We start from the raw sequence: 25,119 nt of genomic DNA, 5'->3' as shown, positions 1-25,119 counted from the left end.
TGAAGAAAGCCAGGGATGCAATAAGGTGGATGAGGAGGGAGAGCTTTTCAGGCATTCGGGACAGTAAAAATGTAGGGAGTGGGGGAGGGGGGTAGCTAGGCAGCACAGTGGATAAAGCACTGGCTCTGGATTCAGGAGGACCTGAGTTCAAATCTGGCCTCAGACACTTGCCACTTACTAGCTGTGTGAACCCTGGGCAAGTCACTTAACCCCAATTGCCTCACCAAAAATAAAATAAAATAAAATAAAACTTAAAAAATGTATGGAGTGGGGTAATAAAGTCTCTTATGTGAGGAACAGCAAGGTCAGTCTCACGGGATCACAGAGTATGTATATGTGTGGGTGCAGCCAAGAGGCAAAATACTCTTGATCTTTTGCAGTAATATATTTGTAAGAGTTAGGTACAACAGAAACAAAAGAGGTTGGGGGACAAAATTTACAAGTCCATAACAGAAACCCTTTAAAAGAGGGAACCTAGAATATGTACCTCAAAAGTATGTGCCATGATGAATTCAAAGAATAAAGAAGAACTAAATAATCAAGAGACATGAATCAAAGAGAAAAATAAAAAATAGAAAGCAAAGATAAATAATTAAGAGTGGGGAGGGAGGAAATCCATAGAAAAAATTGCTGGAAATAACAATTTAAAAACTAATGAACAAAATAAAGGGGAGGAGAGGAAGGGGATTTTGATAGGAAAAAAAAGGGGGGATTAAATAACCAGATAAACATGTTTAAGTTTGGTCATTTTTCAATTGCATCTGATTCTTCATGATGCCATTAGGGATTTTGGCAAAGTTACTGGAGTGGTTTGCCATTTCCTTCTCCAGCTCATTTTACAGATGAGGAAACTGAGGCAAACAGTGTTAAGTCACTTGCCCAGCATTACACAGGTTGTAAGTGTCTCAGGCCAGATTTGAACTCAGAAGAGGAGTCTTCCTGACTCCAGGCCCAGTACTGTATCTAGCATGTCACCCAGCTGCCAAAACTGGGTAAAAGCAAGGAAGAAAAAGGAACTAATAAGCAAAATTAGGGAAATAGGCAACAAATGATGCAGGTTGGGGAGGGAACAGGGGAAGAGGTAGAGGATGAGAAGAAGAGACCTTGTGAGAATAGGGATGCCTGAAAACAATTTAGACTAAAGTAATAGAACGTAGTACTGAGTTGCAAAGGAAGGTAAATTATGAAGTAGATAGAACACTGGGCCTAGAGTCAGGAAGACCTGAGTTCAAGTATACCCTCAGACACTAACTGTGTAACCCTAGGCAAGTTACTTAACTTCTCAGTTTCAGTTTCCTCATCTTATAAAATGGGGATAATAATAGCACCTACTTTCCAGTGTTGTTATGAAGATCAAATAAGATACTATTTATAAATTACTTATCAGTAAGTGCCTGCGACAGTAAGATTTCAATATATGTTAATTTCTTCATATCTTTCCTTCCTACTGTATTTATAAAGAGAAGGAAATCCTAATTTAAAAAATATGAGAAACAAATGGAGTAAAATATTACCCTAAAACATAACTTTTAATGTTAACAAATGAAACAATCTAATAAGACAAACATACCAAGAAGAATGATAGGTAAGATAAGAAAACAAATCTTTACAATCTATTGCTTATAAGAAACACATCTTAGAAAGGCATACATGGAATAAAAATGAAGGGCTAGAAAAAAATTCTTGAAATAGGAATTGAAATCATGATACCAGAAAAAGCAAAAACAAAATTCAAAACATAAATAGGCAAACTACATTCTTCTAAAAGAAACCATAGACAACAAAGACAACAAACTAATATCAATAGTAAATGTATATGCTACAAATGCAGTACAGCTACAAGTGTCATACTTATATGTATGTAAATGCAGTAGTTAAAATCTAATTGAGTTTATGTAACATAAATTTGTAGTGGACCCACTTAGAACAGTTGCATGAATTTCTCTACCTTCATTCAGTAGTACACGTGTAGGAGCAAAAGTGGCAAATGGTGGGAGTGATCTAGGGCTAAGGGTTGCCAGAGTATAATAATTGATATGATAAAGATGCTAGCAATTCAATAGAGTAGGGCAGTTTAGAGTTGAATTGGTTCACCAAGGGGTCAAGATGGAGAAAAGAGGAGACAGTAGCAGATGGTCAGCTAGAGAATTGAGGCATTTAGGGATTGGAGGTCACAGTGCAGATGAAGAACAGGGTTTTGTAAAGGAAAGCAGAGGGAGATATGAAAAGCCAATAAATTATAATCAGATAAGGGGATTTCAGAAGTGATACATTTATCAATGATGGCAAGATCAAGGGTATAATCATCTTTGTGTGTGGTTGAAGTGTGACAGAGAAGTAGATATATGTTCCCACTCTAACAGAGAGTGGATATGCAACTCTGGGAAAGCCACTTAACCTCTCAGTTCTCAAGGCAACTGTAGAGAAAGGGCTGATATGCAATGGTAGAGGGAGTTTCCTCACCTGGGAGTTCCCTATACCAATGAAATTATAGGGTCTAGTCCCTATCCTAAGAAAAAAATTTATGCAACAAATACTTCTCTTAAGATAGGAAATATAAAAGCCCAAAGTAATTCACATAAGATAATCAAAGAATATCTGGCAGCTTATGAATATAGTGTGCAAACAAGATGCAAACTAATCTCACTGTCAGTATCCAACATTGAATAAGTAGTAAATTAGTGAGTCAGAGAATGCTTTGAAAGTAGTATCAAAAAATGCCTTTAAATACCACAAAATTAGGTAGGCTTAACATATCTTGATTAACTTCTCCTATTTTCAATCCAGTATTATCTGATCTTATCTCATGTTTTTGTAACTCTGAATTATTATTGTCTGAGGCATATTGGACCAGGGTGCTTAGAATTTAAATTATCCTTTTCACTAAGAGATTATTACTTGTGTTACAAAGAAACAACTCAAAGTAGGACAAATTGTGGGGGGTTTTTTGTTTTTGCGTTTTTTTTTTTTATGTGGTCTCTCATTCTAGGCTCCTCCCAACTCCCAATTTCCAAGAGAAGGCAACTACACCTCTCCTAGCTTCTAATACGATGGCTCATAAGCACCCATCTTGTACACTCCCCCCCCCAACCCCATTATCAATTAGCTAGTTCATATTAATTAGTTTTTACAAAGGGGTATTAATTAAGATGGTAAAGCAAGGACAGAAGTCATAAAATAGTTTGCCCCAATTTAAGGATGCGTTCTCCCATTACACACTCATGTATGCATTCGCACATATGCATGTAGTTTTATCCTCTCTTTAGGGGACTCTCTATGTGTGTAGCCTGCATTTGGCAGGGGTGGTAGTGGGGGTGGTAGTGGGGAGAGAAGTGGTTGAAGCTGTGTGAGGGTAGTCAAGGGGGCTGCCTCAGGAAAATGTTGGTCCTATCATACAGCGGGTGACATCACTAATAAATGAGTAACTCAGTTACAAGCTTCATTCAGGACTTGGCATCCCCGTCAAGTGATCAAGTAACTTTTGGGTTAGGGCAAGTTAAGTTATTCCTCAGGACTGGTTCCTCACTGGATTTGAATTATTACTACTGGCTCAGGGTATCTCTGCTGACTCTGACTCTTCAATCTTTTGAAGCTCCCAAGGTCATAAACTCATCCACTCCATTTCTAGATAGTTCCTCTAATATTAGGGAACAATAAATACAACATAAATAGGTATCATATACTCAGAGATACACTGGAAGCTGAGGTAGGAGATAAGGTAGCTACAGCCATTGTCTTTCTTCTCACCTGGAAGCTTACAGCAGTACTTCCTCACTTGGAAAAAAAAAGTCAGGGAAGAGAGCTAGAAAAACTGATAACAAAACTTATTTGGAGAAAAAATATCAAAAATCTCAAGAGAAATAATGGGGGGAAGGGGAGAAGTGGGATGGACAGGGTCCCAGAAACACCACATCCCAAACTATGCCATAAAATAATAATCACCAAAGCCATTTGGTACTTGTTGAAAAAGAGAAAAGTTAATCAGTGTAACAAATCAGGCACATAAAACTGAAATGCAATTGATGTGTTCCATAAATCTAAGGATTCCAACTACAGAGGTAAGGACTTGGCTATCTGGAAAAAAATTACCTAGAAAACTGAAATATATCTGGCAGAAATTAAATTTAGACCAAAGTTTCTCACTACATACCACAAAAAACGCTGAATATAAAAAGTCAGATCATGAACTAATTGGATGGGAAAAGTTATTGACAAAACAAGGACTTGAGAAAAACATAGGAGATTAAATAGGCAATTTCAAATACATAAAATTGAAAAGTTTTTGCACAAACAAAAAAAACACAATTAGAAATAGAAGGGAAAAGCTGGGGAAATTTTTTGCAGCAAATTTCTTTGATAAAGGTTTGATATCCAAGATATATAGGGAACTGCTTCAAGCATATAATAATAAGAAATATTCTCTAGAAGATAAATGGTCAAAGGAGATGAACGGGCAATTCTCAACAACTCTATCAAAACTGGGAGATGGAAGGACAATGATCACCAGACACAGAGAGAAGGCACTGTGCTCCTTGGTTCTTATTTTTCTTCTCTTTCCTGTGCCAAAGAGAATGATCTTTTTATTGGACATGTTAGGACAAAAATGGGCAACATAGAGTTGATTCCCAAGATAAGGATGTAGACAGTATAGCAGGGACTCTTTAGCTTCACTCTTCCAGAGTGAGGTCAGCTACATCTCCCTCTCAGGGTGCCAGAGTGCTTTGAAGGGTTTGGGGAATTTTTCTTCTCTAATGATGTAGGTTTGAACCTCTATCAGCAATGTTCCCTCTCGCTTGTACGTGCCAAAGACTAGCACCCCAGTTCCATTTAACCACTTAACATAAAATAACTTTTACAAAGGGATATTTATTTCAAACATATACATCAGAACAAAAGTAAAAACATTTCCCCCTAACACCTTGGGGACACAGTATCCCCTATCCCACTTTAATTTCTGGGAACAGTGGGCTCAAACTTAGCTTAAGTTCTAACATATCATTGGTTCTACCAAATTCATGTCCATATTGCCAGTGAGAAAGAAAACAAGACTTGTGCCTCACTTAAAGCTACTGATTGGCTCCTTTCAGCAAACAGGCTTACTCTGTGCCCACTACATCTGTGTAGTAATGTAACTCAGAGAAAACAGATATTTTAGTCTCAGGAATATTTTCACAATATGTAGTATGACTACCACATGAATACCCGTCTCAGGTATCATTAGGCTAGGTCCTGAAGGTCACTCCTGAAGGTAACTCACTGCCCTTCCGCATACCAATCCTGGGACACCAGGATGCCTGAAATGCCCAAACCATTTGTAACTCATGAGGACAGAGACTTGAATCTCTACTGAGAACATAAAAGACTAAGCAGAGGTCAAGGATTTAAGCCTATTTCATGGGACCCTATGGCCTTAGAGGGGAGAGGGCTCTTCAAGGTCTTGTCTCTTATTGGATGTTGTCTGTGAAGGAATCAAACCACAAGAGCAGAACTGAAGAGGATGGGTGAGTTGATTGAAGGGTTTTTTAATGTCTTTACAATCAATTAAAGACCTTCCTATTCACTAAGTGGTTGGTTAGCAGACCTGAATTAGCTACAAAATGTCTATACACGTTCTGAAGTCTCTCAAAAGCACTCCCATTTTATATCATAATTTTCCTGAAAGCAGACTCCTAAGCATCTTCATATGGAGATATGCCATCGAAGGCCAGACTTGTCTATATGCCAGTCTCTGTTAAGCTAGTAATAGAGCACCTAGTTGTCCTTGCTGAATTCAAGTCATGTGGTCCAGATAAAGTATTTCCACTGACTACTGAAAGTACTAGTGGATGTGATTAGTAACCACTAATCATATTAGTCAAATCATTATGGAGAATGGAAAAGATTGTTCAGGACTGGAAGGCAGAAAATATGGAATTTGTGCTTGGTCCTGTGCTGCTTGACATCTCTACCAATTACATGGATGGTTATAATCAAAAGGCTGATCAAATATGCAGATGGCACAAAGCTGAGAAGATAGCTAAATTCTGAGATAAGTCTGGATTCAAAAGATTTTGAAGGGGTAGATTAAATCTAAGGAGATTAAAGGTGAAGTCTTTCACTTAAAAATTAACTTCGTAAGTGGAGAATGGGAGACAGAAAAGATAGCTGTTTGAAAAAGATCGCTGCAAGTTCAATATGAGTTAGCCACACAACAGTTTTGGCAGCCAAAAGTCCAGCTTGGGGCTGTATTAAATACAAGTTCCAGGATGTGGTGACAAATCACTTTGTACTTGGTTATGATCAAGACAGGGCTAGTCTTTGGGTTCAGTTCTTGGAGCCACAGTTTAAGGAGCATCCAGAAGAGGACAGTCAAGATTGTAAGGGACCTTGATTTCATGTCTTATGGGATGTTTAGTTTGGAGAAGAGAAGACTCAGGGGGAAACTGATATTTGATAGGTTTTCCTATGGAGGAGAAATTAGATCTTATTCTGTTTGGCATCAAGGGAAGTATCCAGAGAAATGGGTGGAAGTTATGAAGATGCAAATTTAGGCTTGATGTCAGGATAAAAACCTCATAAAAATCTTGAGTTGTCCAAAAGTATAATAGGTTGCATAGGAAGATTTCTCATTGGAGGTCTTCTGCAAGCTGAGCATGCATTATTTTTTCTGTTATAGTAGAAATTAATTTTGGACATAGGTTGGATTAGATAGGCTAGGGCTCTTACTATAATTCCAAAATTTGGTGACTGCATTTTCCTAAATATGATCTATCCTGACCTTCTAATCTATTCTGGGTCCATTTGTATCTGCCCAAGGTATGCATATTATTGGACTCAATGATTTGCTCATCTAAATGCTTGTTAGAATCTCGGAAATATATAAAATTATCATCTCTTTTGTTTTTCCTTATTACTGATTTATTTCGAGTTCTAACTGAAGAGACCCTCTGGTATTGTAGGGTTCATTACAATCACCTACACTATAGTAAAAGCTAAAATGCTTTTAGCACAGTGCCTAGCACATAGAAAGATACTTTAGCAAATGTTGGCTGACTTGATTTGTCTCTATGTAAAAAGTTTCTCTTCTTTTTGACTTTGCTCAGGATAGCATAAATAATATTTACCTTTCCTGAGCACATGTCCCTCCTTTATGGTGACTTTTAAAATTGTCTCCATCACAGCTGCTAAGGAATATTGTATGAATGAGAGATACATACACCTTGAGAAGTGTCTTTAAGCCTTCATTTGTTGTTCCCAATCAAAATACTTTGCGGCATTCAATACAAACAAGAGAAAGGCAATGGTATTCTCTACACTTCTCAATCATGTGATTACTATAGGAAATCATTTTGAAAATCTGCTTCTCATAGTTTCATACTGAGTGTAAGTATTGAGACCTGTGGAATGAAAATGCAGCAGTTGAAACACTGCTGATTTGAATAGAGTGCTATTGAAATGCTGGAAGATCTGCTTTGTTTTGTAAATCTCTTTTTAGTTTTACTTATAAAGGTTTTGGGGGAGATATTAGCTGTGTCTCATATGAAGTTATCTCTTATTTTCCCCTCAACTGTTTTTTACTTTTTGTGTGTGATTAGTCAGTTGATCTATAACAACAACAAAAAAATGAATGACTAGATAAGACATTTATTAAGCATTTGCTATGTTTAAAGCTCTTTTCTAAGCACTGGGAATACAAATATTTTGCAACATATACAATGTAACCCTGGGCAAGAAACTAAACAATACTTCAGGCAACTTTAAAAGACAGTAAATTGCAGAGCAGGTGCTGACCTGCACTGGTATGCAGGGACTTTTTGTATCATAGAATCCTTTGACAGTCAGCTGAAGCCTGTGGACTTCTTCTCAGAATAAAACAAAATAAAATAACAATTCACAGGATTATTAAAAAAACCCAAATATATTAAAATACAGTTATTAAAATATATTTTTTTAAAAGTTCACTAACCCCAGATTAAGAATGCTTGGAATAGGGGCAGCTAGGTGGCGCAGTGGATAGAGCACTGGCCCTGGAATCAGGAGTACCTGAGTTCAAATCCGGCCTCAGACACTTAACACTTACTAGCTGTGTGACCCTGGGCAAGTCGCTTAACCCCAATTGCCTCACTAAAAAAAAAAAAAAAAAAAAAAAAAAAAAAAAAGAATGCTTGGAATAGGGGCAGCTAGGTGGCACAGTGGATAAAGCATGAGTCCTGGATTCAGGAGGACCTGAGTTTAAATCTGGCTTCATACACTTGACACTAACTTTGTGACCCTGGGCAAGTCACTTAACCCTCATTGCCTCGCAAAAAAGAAAAAAAAAGAATGCTTGGAATAGAGAGTTTCCTTATTCAGGAATTCCTTTTATCAGAGATGCCACATATATAGTCCTATCCCTAATGTCAAGTGTGCTTATACCTAGACATAGGGCTTAGGGCATATCCAGGAATCAAGAGACTAATAAAGTTTAGCTGGCCAACTAGATACCAGGACAGACACACCTAATAAGTAAGGGGCAATGAGGGTTAAGTGACCTGCCCAGGGTCACACAGCTTGTAAGTGTCAAATATCTGTGGCTACTACTTGAGCCACCCCTGGGGACAGAGAGCTCCAGAAGTCAGACTCACCACCCCACATCCAAGCTTTTCTCACCCTACCCCAAAAGGAACTCTCCATTGTCAGGGAGTCACCCCATCTATCCTCTATAAAAGCTTTGGCCTTTCTTCTGTTCTTGGAGGAGAAGCCATCTCTTTGAGGGAAAGTCTTCAACTTCCCTCTTAGTCACTTTCTCTAGTACCCAAATAAAAGACCATTTTATTCTAATTGGACTGTGTGGTATAAGAACCCCTACCACCTATTTCCTCTGACAACCCTAAGCCACTGCCCTTGGCTACCATCTCTCTACTTGGCATGGAGATTAAGTGGATGCTGGTATATTGCTAAGGAAAGAAACATATTATTTGGTGTTCTTCATAAATTTTCTTGCTCAGCAAATATCTTCTGAGTGCTTACTTTATAAAAGGTAACTGTACTACTAGGCATTGTAGTTTGCCCTTAGTTGAGCAGTTATATGATCATAGAGAAATTGTATCTAGAATAACTATGTCCCTTTTCAGTCTCATAATGGTTTACTATGAAGGCTATAGGTTGTTAATTTGTCTGAATCTAGTATCAGATCAGTATATAAATGCTACAAAACCTATTTACTTTAGAAAATTTATTCCCTGAGGGATAGGAAGTGCTATCTGTGAAAGTAAATGCCGAGGTATTTGGTTATTTTAGTGCCTTGGGAAGTGCCTCTAATCTATTTTAAAGTTAACATAAACAAAACAAAATGAAAACAGAAACAAAAACCACAGACTGTTTATATCATAATTTATTCTGTAGTTGAAGCTTTTTACAAAATTGTTAAAGGGATATTTGATTTTGTTTTTACTTGCTGATCATGGTATCAACTCCCACACTTAATGAAATAGGTGAGTTAAATATTTTGTATTTTTCTCCTTGCAAAACCAAATAAAATGAAACTAAATTACTTTTTATTTGATGCTGCACTCAAATTACCTTTTTCTTGTGCGTTTAAGGCTCATAATAGGACAAAAAATTATCTGTGCCCTACCTGATATAGAAATAAATACAAAAATATTGGTTTTATCCAACAATTGCTTTAACTAAATCATTACAGATTATATCTAACTAGCTACTAAATAAATGATGTAAATCTCTTATTGTCAAACAAGGGTATCTCATATCAGGATTCAGGCCAACAAGCAAAAATAAGAATTGGGGGAGGGTATGTGTGGCTTTTATCTGAGTTATATGGACCCAAGTAAGAACAGAAAAAGATTGAAAGATCCCAGACACGTGTAGAAGCTACTCCTTAGGAGAGCCTTGTGGCTCATTGTTCCTGTAAAGCAGGCAAATGTGCCTGTAAATTTCAACTGACAGAAAACACATCAGGGCAGCAGTACCAGAAAATAACAAAACCCAACTATGAAAGCCAAATACTTTCAAGGTTCAAATACTTTCAGAATGTACTAGGAAAAACCCCAAAGAAAATAAACAAAAAAGAAATTATATCACTTTCTAAGAAAGAAGTATCATTTATAGATAAAAGAAAATGTTTTTATCATAGCTATTTCTGATATAGCATCTCACTGTCATTGTTAAGGCCAAGATACCTTATGAAACTGCAAAAGGAATCTAATTTAAGATTTAAGGTTTCTCATGACCAATAGATTATTGTTTTGATCAAAATTCTTTACAATTGCTTAAATATTAACTATATAGATATAATTTTAAGGACATAATCTTTGCATCTCTACACATTGCTTTAATTTTTAATTCAATCTTTTATTCTTTTTCCTCAGCTCTCTTTAAATTTTTCAGATTTACATAGCTAGTACAGGCTGATATTGTTAACAATAATTTGGAAATTAAGTCATTCATTGAGAAGGGCTCCTGAAGTATACATAAAATTCTAAGTTACAGCAGTGTTCAATATCAGTTTTACATTATAAGCAAAAGGGAAATTTCTGCTTTCCCAATTTACATTAAACCATGAACATTTACTAAACATCTTGTGTTCCTTATGCTTTGTTAACTTGGAAAATTCCAGTGAGGTACTGCTTAAGTATCAAGCAAAAGGCAACCAAGTATAAACTGGTATTTGAATCATTAAGACCCTGACCAAGTGAATGTTGCATTTCAGTCAGCTATGAATTTTGTGTCAGGGTCTCTTATTTAAAGCCTTCCCTCTATAATGTAGGAAGAAGAAAGGAAACAAGTACTTTTTAGACACTTGATTTATGCCAATAATTGGGGTTACAAATGCAAGCAAAAAGACAGTTCCTGCCCTCAAGGAGCAGTCAGGGGAGACACACAAAAAGGAGATGAAAAGGTGGTATGGGAATGAATGGTGTTTTGGGCATGATTTTGAAGACCAGAAAGTGTGTGTTTGGTGGGGAGATGAAGGTGGGTCAGGTTGGGGCACTTCACAAAATGGAGGCTCCTGGAGGTACTCGCCAATGGGGTGAGGGATGAACCTTTGTGAAGCATAATCCAGGTTTAGCAGGTCACAGGGGTGGTAGAGGCTCCAGTTGTTGAGGGAAATTCCAGGATGAAATATCAGTAGAGGGCATGACTTTGAAGTACAGAACATATATACTTATGGATGTATATGTGTATGTTTAAGTATACACACATATATACTATGTATATATGTATTTATATGTATATATACACATTGTTTATATGTATGTACACACATTGTATATATACATATACATATTATATATATTCTATATGTTTTATTCTAAAAATTTTATTTGATTCTCATAATGCTATGAGGTAGGTATTACATATATTATTAGCCTTATTTTATGGATGGCATTTGCACAAATTAAATGATTTGGTCATGTGCTAGTATGTGATGAAGGCATGATTCAAACCCGTTTTTTCCTTACTCTAAATCTACCAGGCTTTCTCTTCATGAATTGGGACTTTTGGGGGGGGGGGGGGCTATGAGGGTTAAGTGACTTGCCTAAGGTCAGTCACACAGCTAGTAATTATCAAGTGTCTGAGGCTGGATTTGAACTCAGGTCCTAATAAATCCAGGGCTGGTGCTCTATCCACTGCACCACCTAGCTGCCCCTTGAGTTGGGATTTTTTTTTAAAGCATCACTTGGTCCACCTTCTGGTGGACTCTGACTTTACTTAGCCTGGCCTTTAGAGGACAGATAATACAATTTGTCACAAGGCCTATGAAAACTCATGAAAGGACACACCAGAGTTTTATGATATACAACGATATTCGGCAGTGCTTTTATTCTTCCTTTTCTTTCCCTAGTACTGTATTTGTTTTGTTTCAGTTGCATCTGACTCTTTGTGACCCCATTGGGAGTTTTCTTGGCAGAGATATTGGAGGACTTTGCCATTGCCTTCTCCAGCTCATTTTATACATGAGGAAACTGAGATAGAGGTTTAAGTGACTTCCGGGGGGGGAGGGGGGGTCACACAGCTAGTGTCAGGCCAAATTTGAACTCAGGAAGAGGAGTCTTCTTGACTCTAGACCCAGCACGCTGCCTACTGCACCACCTAGCTGCTAGTACGGTAATATTTATAGATTGTTATCAAGCCTTCAAATCCACCACCCTTTTTTGGCAGTTTTAGCAGAGGACCTCAACTCCTACTTCATTAAGATAGATCAGAAAACTTGGGGGGAGCTTCCTCACACGTCGCTGTCTTCACCGTGACATATTTTCCTCAAGATTAGCTTCTAATAGAATTTGCTCACTCATTCATTCCGTCCCCAGAACTATCATCAATTTCTCCCTCTTCTTTAGCTGCTTCCTTAAATATCATTCAAACATTCATCATCTTGGAAAAACCTCTTTGTTTGATAGCGTTGCCTTAACTAAAGTATGTCCTATCAAATTGGCCATCTTAGTTCACCGTCCTTGTTACTTATTACCATTTTTGATGGTGATTAATGAGCTTCGAATGACTAAATCCTGAAAAACTGCCTAGCACAGTGGAAGGGTCAATCTCAAATCCAGCAAGTACCACGAGCAAGTCACTTAATCTCTAGACTACGGTTTGCTCAGCAATTGCAGATCTGCCTGAAAGCGTTTCTTCACCAGAAGTTCCTTACCAAGTGAAATCACAAGGTTGGTTAAAAAATGTGAAAGGCTTGGCATTGCTTCAGGTAGCTTATTCTTTAAAAAAAATTTTAAACTATATTTAAATGCCACTTTTGTAACATGAGGAAATTTGGACAGCACCGTAGATAACTGCAAGAGTATGTGCCTAAGTATTTTTGTTGTTAGCATGAAGGACATCCCCTTAGGATTTGTTCTTTACTCTCTGGGTTAATTTTGTAATACTGTTTAATGTTTAATCCTGATCTTGCTAGAGGACCAACAAAAAGAAATCCTGTATAGACAAAAAAAAAAAAACCACAAAAAACTGGAGCATAGTGTCACTTTTCTAATTCATAGAAGGATGTTCTAGCAGCCATCCCTTCGTGCATCTTTAAGAAGCTGCACGTGCAGCCAGGCTCCTTTTGAGCTGTGGAGCATGTTTTCTAAAAACGTGTAGCAGGTGTGAGTGTGTAGGTGGAGGCGGTGGTGGGGAACACGTTTCGGTTTGCTCAAAGCCCCTTCCCCCCCCCCCCCTTTGCCGCAAGCCAACGAAGTGCTTAGGGGTGGCAAGGCATACCCTGGAGGAGAAAAGATCAATGAATCTCTACAGAATGAACCTCCAGACGTTTCCCTTCTCCTCTAACCACCCACCCTCATCAGCAAGTTCCCTTCCAATGAGCAAGCAGGCCCGGAAAACCAAGGTCAGAAACCCGGGTAGGGAAGTCAAGCGGCGACAACCGCGACAGCGGCAGCTGCAGCAAGGAAATCTTCTAAGCCTTCTGTTACATTTCCTTCTTCCATCACAAAGGCCATTAGAAGTCTCCCCGAAAGTCAGTGCTTTGCTAGGGGAACGTAGCGGGGGGGGGGGGAACCGCTGGGGGGTGAAAAGGAAGGCAGGAGTGGGGGTGGGGAAAAGGAGAGGGGGGAGGCGGAGGCAGAGCCTCAGCCCGCGGCGGGCTCTGATTGGTCTCCGCGGGGCGGGGTCCTTTCCCATTTCTTCCCTGTGCGTAGGGGAAGGGGGCGGGGCGCGCTGCTCGACTCTCCAGCCGCTGGCGCTGCCTGAACCGACTGCCTCGGCTGGCTCTGCTGGAGCCGCCGCCGCCGCCACGGCCATCGCCGCCACCCATCCCCGTGTCTGCCGTGGGGCTTTCGCGCCTTAGGACACGGAGCTCCTTCCGGTGCTTTTAGGGGCCTCAGAGAGTGGGGGCGGCTTGTTTCGGCAGAGGCAGCGGGCTTCTCTGCGGGAGAGTCACGCCAGGACCACCACCACCACCATCCCCTCCCTCTCCCCCTCCTCCTCGCCTTCCTCCTCCCCCTCCCCCCTCCCGCTTTTTGTCCCGGCGGGGCCGCCCGCCCCCCTCCACCTCTCCACTCACCCGGGAGAAGGAGGAGGCGGGGAAGGGGGGCGGGGGCGGGGGCGGGAGAGAGCCGGCTGCCCGGGGTCCCGCTCCGGTCGGCTCTGGACGGCGTCTTCGTGTCAGCTGAAGGCTCCACCTCCCGCCGAAAGCCCCGGTCGGGGCAGGAAGAGGAGCGGGCGGGGGCGGTGCGGGCAGGGCGAGGTCCTCTGAGCGGCGAGTCCCCGGGTTAAGTTGCGGGTCGGATCCCCAACCTTCCCGGCCTCTTCCCGGCGTGGCTCCGCCCCTGGGGGCAGTGGGGAACCACTCACCCTTCGCCTTGCTGGGCCCGGGCCACGAAAACTTTTCCTTCCGATTTGGACCGGCCCCGGGAGCAGGACGTCCGGCCCCAGACGTTTCCTTTCCTTGCCTTTGCCGCGCTCCGTCTCGGCCACGAGTGCTTCCCGGGCGCCGGGACGCCCAAGTCCGGCGGTTGCCCCTTCCCGGCTCGGCCTCTGAAGGGAGGAGGGAAGTTGACGGAGAAGGGGAGAGGGGCGTGAGCGGGATTTGCGCCAAAGGCGGGGGGACCTTGATCCTTGATCCCTGGCGGCGGGAGCTGGCAACGTGGTAGAGGCAGCAGCTGGAGCAGCTGGACGTGCAGACGGCCGGGTGGGCTGCTCCCGGCTCCCTTACCTCCTAGCTCAGACCCTTTAATATTTCCCTGTGCTGTGCCTGGGGAGAGAAGAGCGGGATTTGTCGGTCTGCAGACACTGCATCTCTTTCGTTGGAAAATGAAGTTGAGCCGCCAGTTCACCGTGTTCGGCAGCGCGATCTTTTGCGTGGTGATCTTTTCCCTGTACCTGATGCTGGACCGAGGCCACTTCGACCACCCCAAGAACCCCCGCCGGGAAGGCGCCTTCCAGCAGGTAAGGAAGAAGTAGGAGGGAGGGGGCGCACCGGGAAGGGGTGTGTATTTATTGGGGGTGTGTGTGTGTGTTGGAGGTAGCGGTCGGCACAGTTGTACTAGACCCAGCTGTTGGGAGCTTCACCTTTTGCCTTGAGGCCGACGGACGGAGATTGAGGTCGAAATTCGCCTCCGAGGGAGCTCAGACAGAGGAATGTGCGGGAGACGGCTCCAAAATACACCTGAGTGTCAGGGAAGGGTGCAGCCTTCCTTGTCTGTTCACTTCACTGTACTGGGTGATGGCTGTTTTTCACTCGGTCTGAGAACTCGTGCTTGTGTGTTTTGCCCCCCATAAAGATAAGTGACTTGTTTTCTGGATTTATTGATGAAGATTGAACAGAGACCAGTATCCCAAATTCCATATGGTTGCTCTTTGTCGACTCTGGAGGCAGGGAGCTTGGGGGTCGAACATGGAGTCCTGCCACCACTTGCACACCTGAGCCAAAAATCATTATGGTTTTAAGTAACTAAACACATGGTCCGTATTAGTGTCTGAAGCCCATTTCTAAAGGATATAAGGGAAAGGGATCATTGGAACTAATTGATATTTTTTTTTGCTTTAAAAATAAAAATGAGGCTACCGAAAGTACGGGGATCCTTCTTGATCTGTTGGGGTTGATTTTCGTCCTGTCAGCTTTGAAGGAATTGTGTTTCGGTTTTATTTAGTACTTGTGGAGTGAGAAGTTCTTGCTGTACTTCTCTTTGTAGCTATGAGGCGCTCAATTCTGTTGTGTTACAAAATTGACAAATTTTGAAATCGACCCTGCATTCAAATACGGTAAAGTTACTAAAGGAACTGAAAGAATCGATTTTCTTGTGAAGGCTTATACCTTTGGTGTGCAAATTTCAAGATATAAAGTATTTCAGAAATTAATGACAAGTGAATTGGGAGAACTCCCCACTCCCTGCCTTTTTGCATCTACAAGTTTCCTTTAATGAGGTTAGGTAAAATGATTAAAACTTTGTCGTCCTAATCCTTTTCTCTACTTCTATACTTGAAGTTTATGGACCACAAAAAATCATTAAGTAATACTTTTGATAAGGAGAAAACACTTAAAACTGCTCTTCGAACTTTAACATTACTATGAAGGTAAAATACCTGTGCAATAACGAACCTAATTTACAAGACCATTGAAAATATTTTATATAATATTTGACATTTTTGTAGTGAATATAGGAATGTAGGTTTTCAAAGCACTTTAAGTTTATTGTGGCAGTTAGGTGACTAAGTTCCTGGAGTCAGGGAGACTCATTCCTGAGTTCATATCTGGCTTCAGACACCTACACTGTGTTGGTGGGCAAGTCGCTTAACCCTGTTTGCCTCGGTTTCCTCATCTGTAAAATGACCTGGAAAAGGAAATGGCAAGCCATTCCTTTATCTCTGCCAAGAAAACTCCAAATGGGGTCATTACTGAAAAAGGACTGAACAGTTTAGTTCAACAAGACAATTACCAAGAAACTTGATTAACAAACCGATAATAGATAAAATGCCCAATTAAAAGATAGTATGACGTTGTGAAGCAAGAAGAAAACTTTGAGTTCTAATTCTAGTTTCCCTTTGAATTTTTTTTTTGAGGGAGGGGAAGGGATTGTTACTTTTAATTTTTTCAATATTAAAATTTAGGTAATTCTCCACAATAGACAATTATAGATAATAACAATTACTTAAGTACCTAATTCAATCTGGTGTTATCAAATACTTGTACAACCCTTTTTGACATATTTAAAAAACGAAAATGTATAAGCATTTAATTTTTGTTTTTCTGTTAACTCTAATTTTATTCTGTTTCCTGAAAAATGACTAACTTGGTTACAGAACATATCTTCCTTTATCTTTGTTAAGTGATGTAGACAATTTAAACTTGAAGTAAAGTCATTAAACTGAAACATTGACGTGAGAAGCCTCTGTGAAGGTATCAGTGTGTTGACAATCCTGATTGAAAGCTGGTATTTATAATTGACATTTGTGTAAAACCCAACAGTTTTTCCTTTCAAGCTTTAGGTTACATCTTTTAAAGCAACTTTTCATATCTGTTAGGTCTAGCAATCTCAGCTCACTGTGAATTGAAACCTACAAAAATACCCCTCCTCTTATTCCTGCTTCGCTATCCTGCTTAATATAATTACCACAATTTACCTTTAGTGGATCTACACTTTTAAGGAGTAGAATAGAGAAAGATGAATAGGGGTAGGCAAGTGTATATTAATTTGGCAGTGCCCTTCACCACTCCCAATCCAAGTAATAAATAGCTAGCTAAATTAGAGTATTGCTAGTTGCATCTTGAACTTAACTCATTAGCTTTTTTGTGGGACAAATGACTTTCTTAAGCTCCCTTAAAAATGTCTCTTTTAGTAAACGTTTGTTTCTCTTTTTTCTTGATTATCTTTTTTTACCTTCACTCTCAGTATATCCTTTACCCTTCACAGAGAGTAGTTATCCTTTAAGACAAAGAATAAACAAGTGCAGCAGTACAGGTGGTATTCCACAAGCATAAACTTAGACTTCTAAGATGAAAGGGAAGTGAATTTACATATCTTTTTTTTTTGTGTCAGGCTTAAACTTTATACTTATATAAAGAGGTTTTTTTTATTGCTCTCATTCTTTGCATTTATATTGTCATTGTGTGCATTGTTTACCTTGTTCTGCTTGCTTTATTTCCCATCATTCTGGACCTATGACTTAATTGGCATAGGGAGTTTAAATACTAAAAGTAGCTTAATTAGGTGCTTTGGATACAAAGAGGAAAAATCTTCCATTACCTGTTGGTACCTTTTTTGCAACCTTCTGGTTTTAGAGAATCCTTGGGCATTGAGAGATTAATTGACTTTCCCAGGGTCTCATAGTCAATATTTACCAGGTTTCCTGTCTTGGAAGCTATATCTACATCTACATCTATATCTCTACCTGTGTGTAAATACAGTTTTTTAGCCATTCTCCATAGTTAGTAGACATTTACTTTTTCTCCAATTAGTTGCTACTGCAGAAAATGCTACAAAAAATAGTTTTGTGTATATGGGACCTTTCTATCTTAGATCTCCTTGGAGTGGAGTATATGCCTAGCAATGGACTCTGGGTCCACTTTCTTGGCATATTTGTTGTTTTTATTGGCAAAATTCCAAATTGCTTTTTTTTCCCCCTGGGGCAGTGAGGGTTAAGTGACTTGCCCAGGGTCACACAGCTAGTAAGTGTCAAGTGTCTGAGGTCAGATTTGAACTCAGGTCCTCCTGAATCCAGGGCTGCTTTATCCATTGCACCACCTAGCTGCCCCCCCCCCCCATTTCTTTTCAAGATAGAACAATCTATAAGTTCTATCAGTAGTTGTGTTATTTCCATTGAAGAGAAACATTTTTCTTTCATCTAAAAAATGGTGGAGAGCAATTAAAACAGATTTAGTAATGAGCTTTTTTCAGAATTTTTGTGTGTCTATGGAGGGTGGGGTAGGGGAATTGATTAGCTAACGGTTTGGGTTAACAGGGAGAAAAATAAAGACATTTAACTTTTTAAGTAATCTCTAAAAAGTAGACTCAAATATTTTACAATTATCTTTGACATAAAATTGCAGTTTTAGAGTTGGAAGATAGTGCAGAGTTCATCTAGTCTAATCTTTACCTGGGAAAGGATATACTTTACAACACATATGATATATGGTTATTCACCCTTCACTTAAAGACCTCAAATGTGGCAGAACCCTTCTGCTCATAGGTATAAGACTTCCTCTTTTGGATAGGTCAAATTTGTTAGGACTATTTTATTTACAGCAAGGCCATATGTGCCTTTGTGGTCAAGTAGAACAAATCCAATGGCTTCAACTTCCTTCTTTTTCTCTCTCCAAGTGTCCTGTGGACACTTTCTGGCTTGAATAGCCTCGTTAAAATGTTGTATCTAAAACAGAATATGGAGTAATTGACATGATCTGACCAGGAATGAATACAGTGGAATGCTTAATAAGTTATTTCTGAATGCTCTGCCTCTCTTAAGGTTGCTTTCTTGGTTGCCATATTATGCTATTGACTCATAGAATTTGCAGTCGACCAAAAATATCCATCTACCTTTGACATCTGGCCATCTGCCTCACTGCTTGCTTCTCTCTGTTCTGGGCTAGGCTCATCTCAGGTCAATCCTTGGGTAGTTTAGGTTCAATATTGGAACAAATTAGACATTTGTAGGTGATTCAACAGTTGAGAGATTTACCTAGATGTGAACGGAAATGGATATTCAATTAGTGATAGGGGTTAAGGATTCCTTGTATTGATTCAGTTAATTGAAGCACATCCCCCTTCCATTTTGCATCATTTTCTATCAGCCAAGCATCAGAGGGGCCATTCATGGCTGTTTGGTTCTCTAGTGACCAGAAAATGATATTAGCATCCTGAACCTTGAGTTTCCCTGAGCCAAATAAGCCCTTTAAAAAAAAAAAATTATTCAAGACAGAAAGAAAAAGAACATTTCCGTGTACAAAGCACAACATAAAAAGAGGAAAACCCATGAATTTTCATTTCAGTTTTCATACTTTTTTTTTGGAGAAACTAAGTAATAAACACTACATATTGTTTCCAAAGTTACCCTTTTCTGTGCTTTTAAGTTTTCTTTTGTTCTCTGCTGTGCACTTTGGATTTTTTTCTCCTCTCCCCACCCTGCCCTAGAGAAAGCTACCAATAGATACAAATATGTATATATTTGTAAAACCATACTATGCATACTTATGTTTATCAGTTTCTTTTTGGATGTGGATAGTATCTTCCCTTCATAGTTCCTTTGTAGTTGGTTTCAGTTTTTGTAATACTCAAAATGACTTAATCTTCAAAGTTCGTAGAACAATATTGCTGTTATTGTGTAAATCATGGTTTTGCTCATTTCACTCTTCATTATTTTGTGCAAGTCTTTCCACAGTTTTCTAAAATCAATCAGCTCATTATTTCTTGCAGCATAATAGTGTTCCATCACAATCATATACCACAATTTGCTTATCCATTCCTGAATTGATGGGCATCCCCTCAATTTCCAGTTCTTTGCTACCACAAAGAGAACTGCTATAAATATTTTAGAACATATAGGTTCTTTTCCTTTTTCCCTGATCATCTTGGGAAATAGATCTAATAGTTGTATTGCTGGGTCAGAGGGTATACACAGTTTTGTAACTCTTTGGGCATATTTCCAGATTGTTCTCTAAAATAGATCAGTTCACAGTTCCACCAACAGTGAATTAGTATCCCAATTGTTCCACATGTCCTCATATATCTGTCACTTTCCCCTTCTATCATTTTAGCCAATCTGAGAGGTATGAGATGATATCTGAGTTGTTTCAATTTGCATTTCTCTAATCAGTAATGATTTAGAGCATTTTTTCACATGACTTTAGTTTTGATATCTTCATTGAAAAGCTGCCTGTTCATATCCTTTGACTACTTATCAGTTGGGGAATGACTCATATTCTTAAAAAATTGACAAAGTTCTCTATATATTTATCTGAGAAACTGTCTATAAACTCCCCCCTTCCAATTTTCTGCTGTCCTTCTAATTTTAACTTCATAGGTTTTATTTGTACAAAAGCTTTTTATTTTAATCAACATGACCAGTTTTACATCTCACGTGTTCTGTATCTGTTTATTCATAAATATTTTCCTATTCATAAGCCTGATCAGTAATGTTTTCCATGTGTTTTCAATTTTCTTATATCTCCCTTTCTATCTAGGTCATATATCCATTTTGGTGTGCCAGACTGCTTTCCAGTTTTCCCAACAATTTTTTATGAAATAATGAGTTCTTATCTCAAAAACTTAAATCTTTACTTTTGTCAAACACAAAGTTACTATAATCACTTACCACTGTTTATTGCATGTCTACTCTGTTCCCGCTTATCTATCTTTCTTAGTACCAGATAGTTTTGATAATTACTGCCTTATGGTATAGTTTAATATCTGGTATTGCTAAACCTCTTTATGTTTTTTCATTAATTCTTCTGATATTCTTGGTGTTTTGTTCTTCCAAATGAATATTTCTCCAATTATTTAAATTTGACTTTATATAAAAACTGTTATAATTGGTTCCTGGGCTTGTTTTGATAGGTATACTCTCAGGTATTTTATACTGTCTACAGTTATTTTGATCTTTTTTTTTTTTTTTTTTTGCCGGGCAATGGGGGTTAAGTGACTTGCCCAGGATCATGCAGCTAGCAAGTATCAAGTGTCTGAGGCCAGATTTGAACTCAGGTCCTCCTGAATCCAGGGCCGGTGCTTTATCCACTGCGCCACCTAGCTGCCCCTACAGTTATTTTAAATGGGGTATCTCTTAATATTCCCTTGCAGGGTTTTAGTGATATATAGAAATGCTGATGATTTTTGTGGATTTACTTTATATACTACTTTGCTAAAATTATTGTTTCTACTAACTTTTTAGTTAATATATAGGATTTTCCAAGTAGATCATCATATAGTCTGCAAAAAGAATTAGTTCTATTAGTTCATTACCCAGTCTGATTCCTTCAATTTCTTTTTCTTCTCTTAGTGGTATTGCTAGCATTTCTAATACAATATTGAATACTATTGGTGATAATAGGCATCCTTGTTTCACTCCTGATCTTATTGGGAAAGCTTCTAACTTATCCCCATTACAAATAATATTTACTGATGGTTTTAGGTAGACGCTTCTTTTCATTTTAAGGGAAAAAAATCCCTTTATAACATTGCTTTCAAGTGTTTTTAATAGGAATGAATGTTGTATTATATCAAAAGCTTTTTCTTCATCTCTTGACATAATGAGGATATTCCTTCCAACCTAACCTATGATGATTCTGAAGTAGAAAGGTGGAAAAAGAGATTTAAGGCAAAACAGATCAATGGAGTCTGGATGTCTTCAGAGGGAAAACCACTTCTCCGAAAATTCTATTACCAGGTGTGCCTCTCTGTTCACAAAATAGGCCATTTTGGCACACAAGGCATTGTGGACTCTATTAAGAGAACCTGGATAGCACCAGGTGTGACTAACACAGCATCTCCAGTCTGCTCGGGCTGCTCCACATGTCAGTCCTATAATCAGCATGCTTTCAAGGCTAAAGCTTATGGAGGACATCCTCTAGCATATAAACCCTTTGAGCACTTGCAAATTGACTTTATTACAATGCCAAAAGCAGGGAAGGTATTGTTCTCCGAAGCTAGACTGTGAACTCAACTTGAGAACACCTTCAAAACCAGTGGATTTGGATGATGCCAACCAATCAGCTTGAAGATGTAAGGACTGCCTCTGTTCCAGACCTATAAAAAGCTTCCACAATCAGCTTACTGGAGAGTTCCTGATTAAAGCAGGCTTCTGGTGGAGGACTTGAGGAAGAACCCAACCAGGCTGGAACTCTAGGCTAGATAGGCCTTTTCTTAACTTTCTGAACTCCATGTTAATACCTGTATGCTTAAATAAATGTTTAATGCCCAAAGACTAGTGCTAAAGCTTCTAATTTAAGGCGATCACACAATATAGATTTTAAACTTCACAATAATCATATAATTTTTGTTAATTTTGTTATTGCTATAATCAGTGGTATAAATCCTACCTGGTCACCATGTATAATTTTTGCGATATATTATTGTAGTTTCCTAGAGAGTATTTTATTTTGAATTTTTGCATCTATATCCATTAACAAAATTAGTTTATCATTTTCTCTCCTTTTTTGCTCTTCCTGCTTTAGACATTGGTACCATATTTGTTTCGTAGGACTCCTCCTTTGCCTGTTATTTCAAATGATTTAATTTTGGAATAAGTTGATCTTTAAATATTTGGTAAAATTCACTTGGAAATCCATGTGATTCTGATGCTTTTTTCTTAGGAAGCTCATTTATGGCTGAATTATTTTCTTCTTCTAAGATAGGTTTATTCTGTTTCCTCTTCTGTTAATTTAGTCAATTTATATTTTGGTAAATATTCTTCCATTTACCTTAAATTGTTAAATTTATTGGTGTATAATTGGGCAAAATAACTCCTTATAATTGTTTGATTTTATCTTCATTAGTGGTATATTCACCCTTTTAAAAATACTAGTGATTTGGTTTTCTTTTCTCTTTTAAAAATTTGTATTTACCAATAGTTTATTGTTTTTTTTAACATAATTCCAACTTCTATTTTTATTAATTCAGTGGTTTTCTTACATTCAGTTTTATTAATCTCATCTCTAATTTTTAAGATTTCCAATTTGGTGTTTAGTTGGGGATTCTTAATTTGTTCTTTTTCTAGTTTTTTAAATTGCATACTCAGTTCATCAGTATGCTTTTTCTCTATTTTATTGATACAAGTTTTTAGAGATATAAACTTTCCTTTGATTACTGCTTTTGCTGAATCCCAAAGGTTTTGATATGTTGTTTCATTATTGTCATTCACTTTAATATAATTATTGATTGTTTTTATGATTTGTTCTCTAACCCTTTCATTCTATAAGATTAGGTTGTTTAGTCTCCGATTAGGTATTTTTTTGGGGGGGGCAGTGAGGGTTTAGTGGCTTCCCCAGGGTCACATAGCTAGTGTCAAATGTCTGAGGTTGGATTTGAACTCAGGTCCTCCTGAATCTAGAGCCTGTGCTTTTATCTACTGCACCACCTAGCTGCCCCCTCCGATTAGTTTTTAATCTATTTTCATGGTCCCTTATTGAATATAATTTTAATTGCATTGTGATCTGCAAAGAACTCATTTGATATTTCTGATTTTCAGCATTTAGGTATAGTTTTTAATGCCCTAATATATTGTCAGTTTTTGTAAAGGTAGCATGTGAAGCTGAGAAAAAAAGTATATTTCTTTCTATGCCCATCCAATTCTCTTCAGACATATATCAAGTCTAGCTCATCTAGGCTTCTATTCACCTCCTTAATTGTTTTCTTATTTGTTTTTTGGTTAGATGTATCTAATTTGGATAGGGAAACATTAAAGCCCCCCACTGTTATAGTATTACTATCTCTTTCTACCTGTAATTCATTTAACTTTTCTTTTCTTTTTTTTTTTTAGTGAGGCAATTGGGGTTAAGTGACTTGCCCAGGGTCACACAGCTAGTAAGTGTTAAGTGTCTGAGGCCAGATTTGAACTCAGGTACTCCTGACTCCAGGGCCGGTGCTCTATCTACTGCGCCACCTAGCCACCCCTAACTTTTCTTTTAAAAAATCAGGTGCTATAGTATTTGGTGCTAATATTGATATTTTAGCCAATGCTAAATACGATACTTGTGAATAAGATGCCTGGAGCCGTGAATTTTTATTATTGCCTCCTTTTTTGGATTTTTGTCTTATAAATTTGGGGGTTTCTCTATTGTTCTTCTACATTGTAGCTACTTTCATTGTATCTAATCTGATTATGCATGGCAACTCTTTCCTTTTTCAGTTTAAAGCATTATTGACTAGATTTGCAAGACTTTAATAAAATATCATTACTGATAATAGCTAACACTTATATAGTACCTTACTATGTACCAGTCACTGTGCTGAGAATTTGTCTCATTTGATTCGTAAAACAACCATGGGGGGTAGATGCTCTTATTATCCCCATATTACAGTTGAGGAAACTGAGGCAAAAGGTTTAGTGACTTGCTTAGGGTCACACAGTATATCAGACTGGTTTGGAACTTAGGTCTTTCTGATTCCAGGCTCTGTGTGCTGTGCCACTTTACTGCTTAACAGCTTTTCCCAGTTCCAGTCCAGAGAAATGTCTTGGAAACTAATTCATACACACAAAAATCCCAATATGTTAATTTTTGTAAATATTGTGTATATCAAAGTATTTTTTCTTTTAAATATGTAGTAACTGACATTATGAAAATTACTTCTGTATGTAATATCAATAACTTTACATAAAGTAATTAAAAATAATGAAGAAATGAAATTAAGTCAAATGTGATTTTACCTGTATACCACTTTCTTAAAAGACTGAAAATAGATTGGAATTCTTTAGAAATGTCCATTTTCCAGACTACTGGTTCATATTTACTACCTGTCTGGAGGTCATTGTACTGGGTGCTTTGTATGCAAAGAAATATAATATAGTCCCTTGCCTTTAAGGGGGCTTATAATTTAATGTCTCAGCAATGTAGCTTGATTTGGTTAAAGCCAATAGTTCATATGCATATACATTTTATAGTATCAAAGAATTTTTATAGGAGAGAATTTTAGGGACCTTATAAATTATGCAAGCCAATCCCTCATTCTATAAATTAGGAAACTGAGGCAAAGATGTTAT

The 25,119-nt window shown here is 38.4% G+C and overlaps 1 protein-coding gene across 1 annotated transcript in view; it reads left to right on the top strand.

Annotated features, from left to right (window-relative positions):
* The first annotated feature begins 14,068 nt into the window (after positions 1 to 14,068).
* MAN2A1 (mannosidase alpha class 2A member 1) overlaps positions 14,069 to 25,119 on the top strand; it is a 205,799-nt gene continuing 194,748 nt past the window's right edge. The window contains exon 1 of the mRNA XM_044003273.1: positions 14,069 to 14,877. Coding sequence (XP_043859208.1) covers positions 14,743 to 14,877 — 135 coding nt within the window. The 5' untranslated portion in view covers positions 14,069 to 14,742. The remainder of the gene's footprint in view (positions 14,878 to 25,119) is intronic.

Source organism: Dromiciops gliroides, chromosome 1, assembly GCF_019393635.1.
Source record: "Dromiciops gliroides isolate mDroGli1 chromosome 1, mDroGli1.pri, whole genome shotgun sequence".
Taxonomy (NCBI): Eukaryota; Metazoa; Chordata; class Mammalia; order Microbiotheria; family Microbiotheriidae; genus Dromiciops; species Dromiciops gliroides.
Note: the sequence above shows the minus strand (reverse complement) of the source record. Positions and strands in the feature narration are given on the sequence as shown.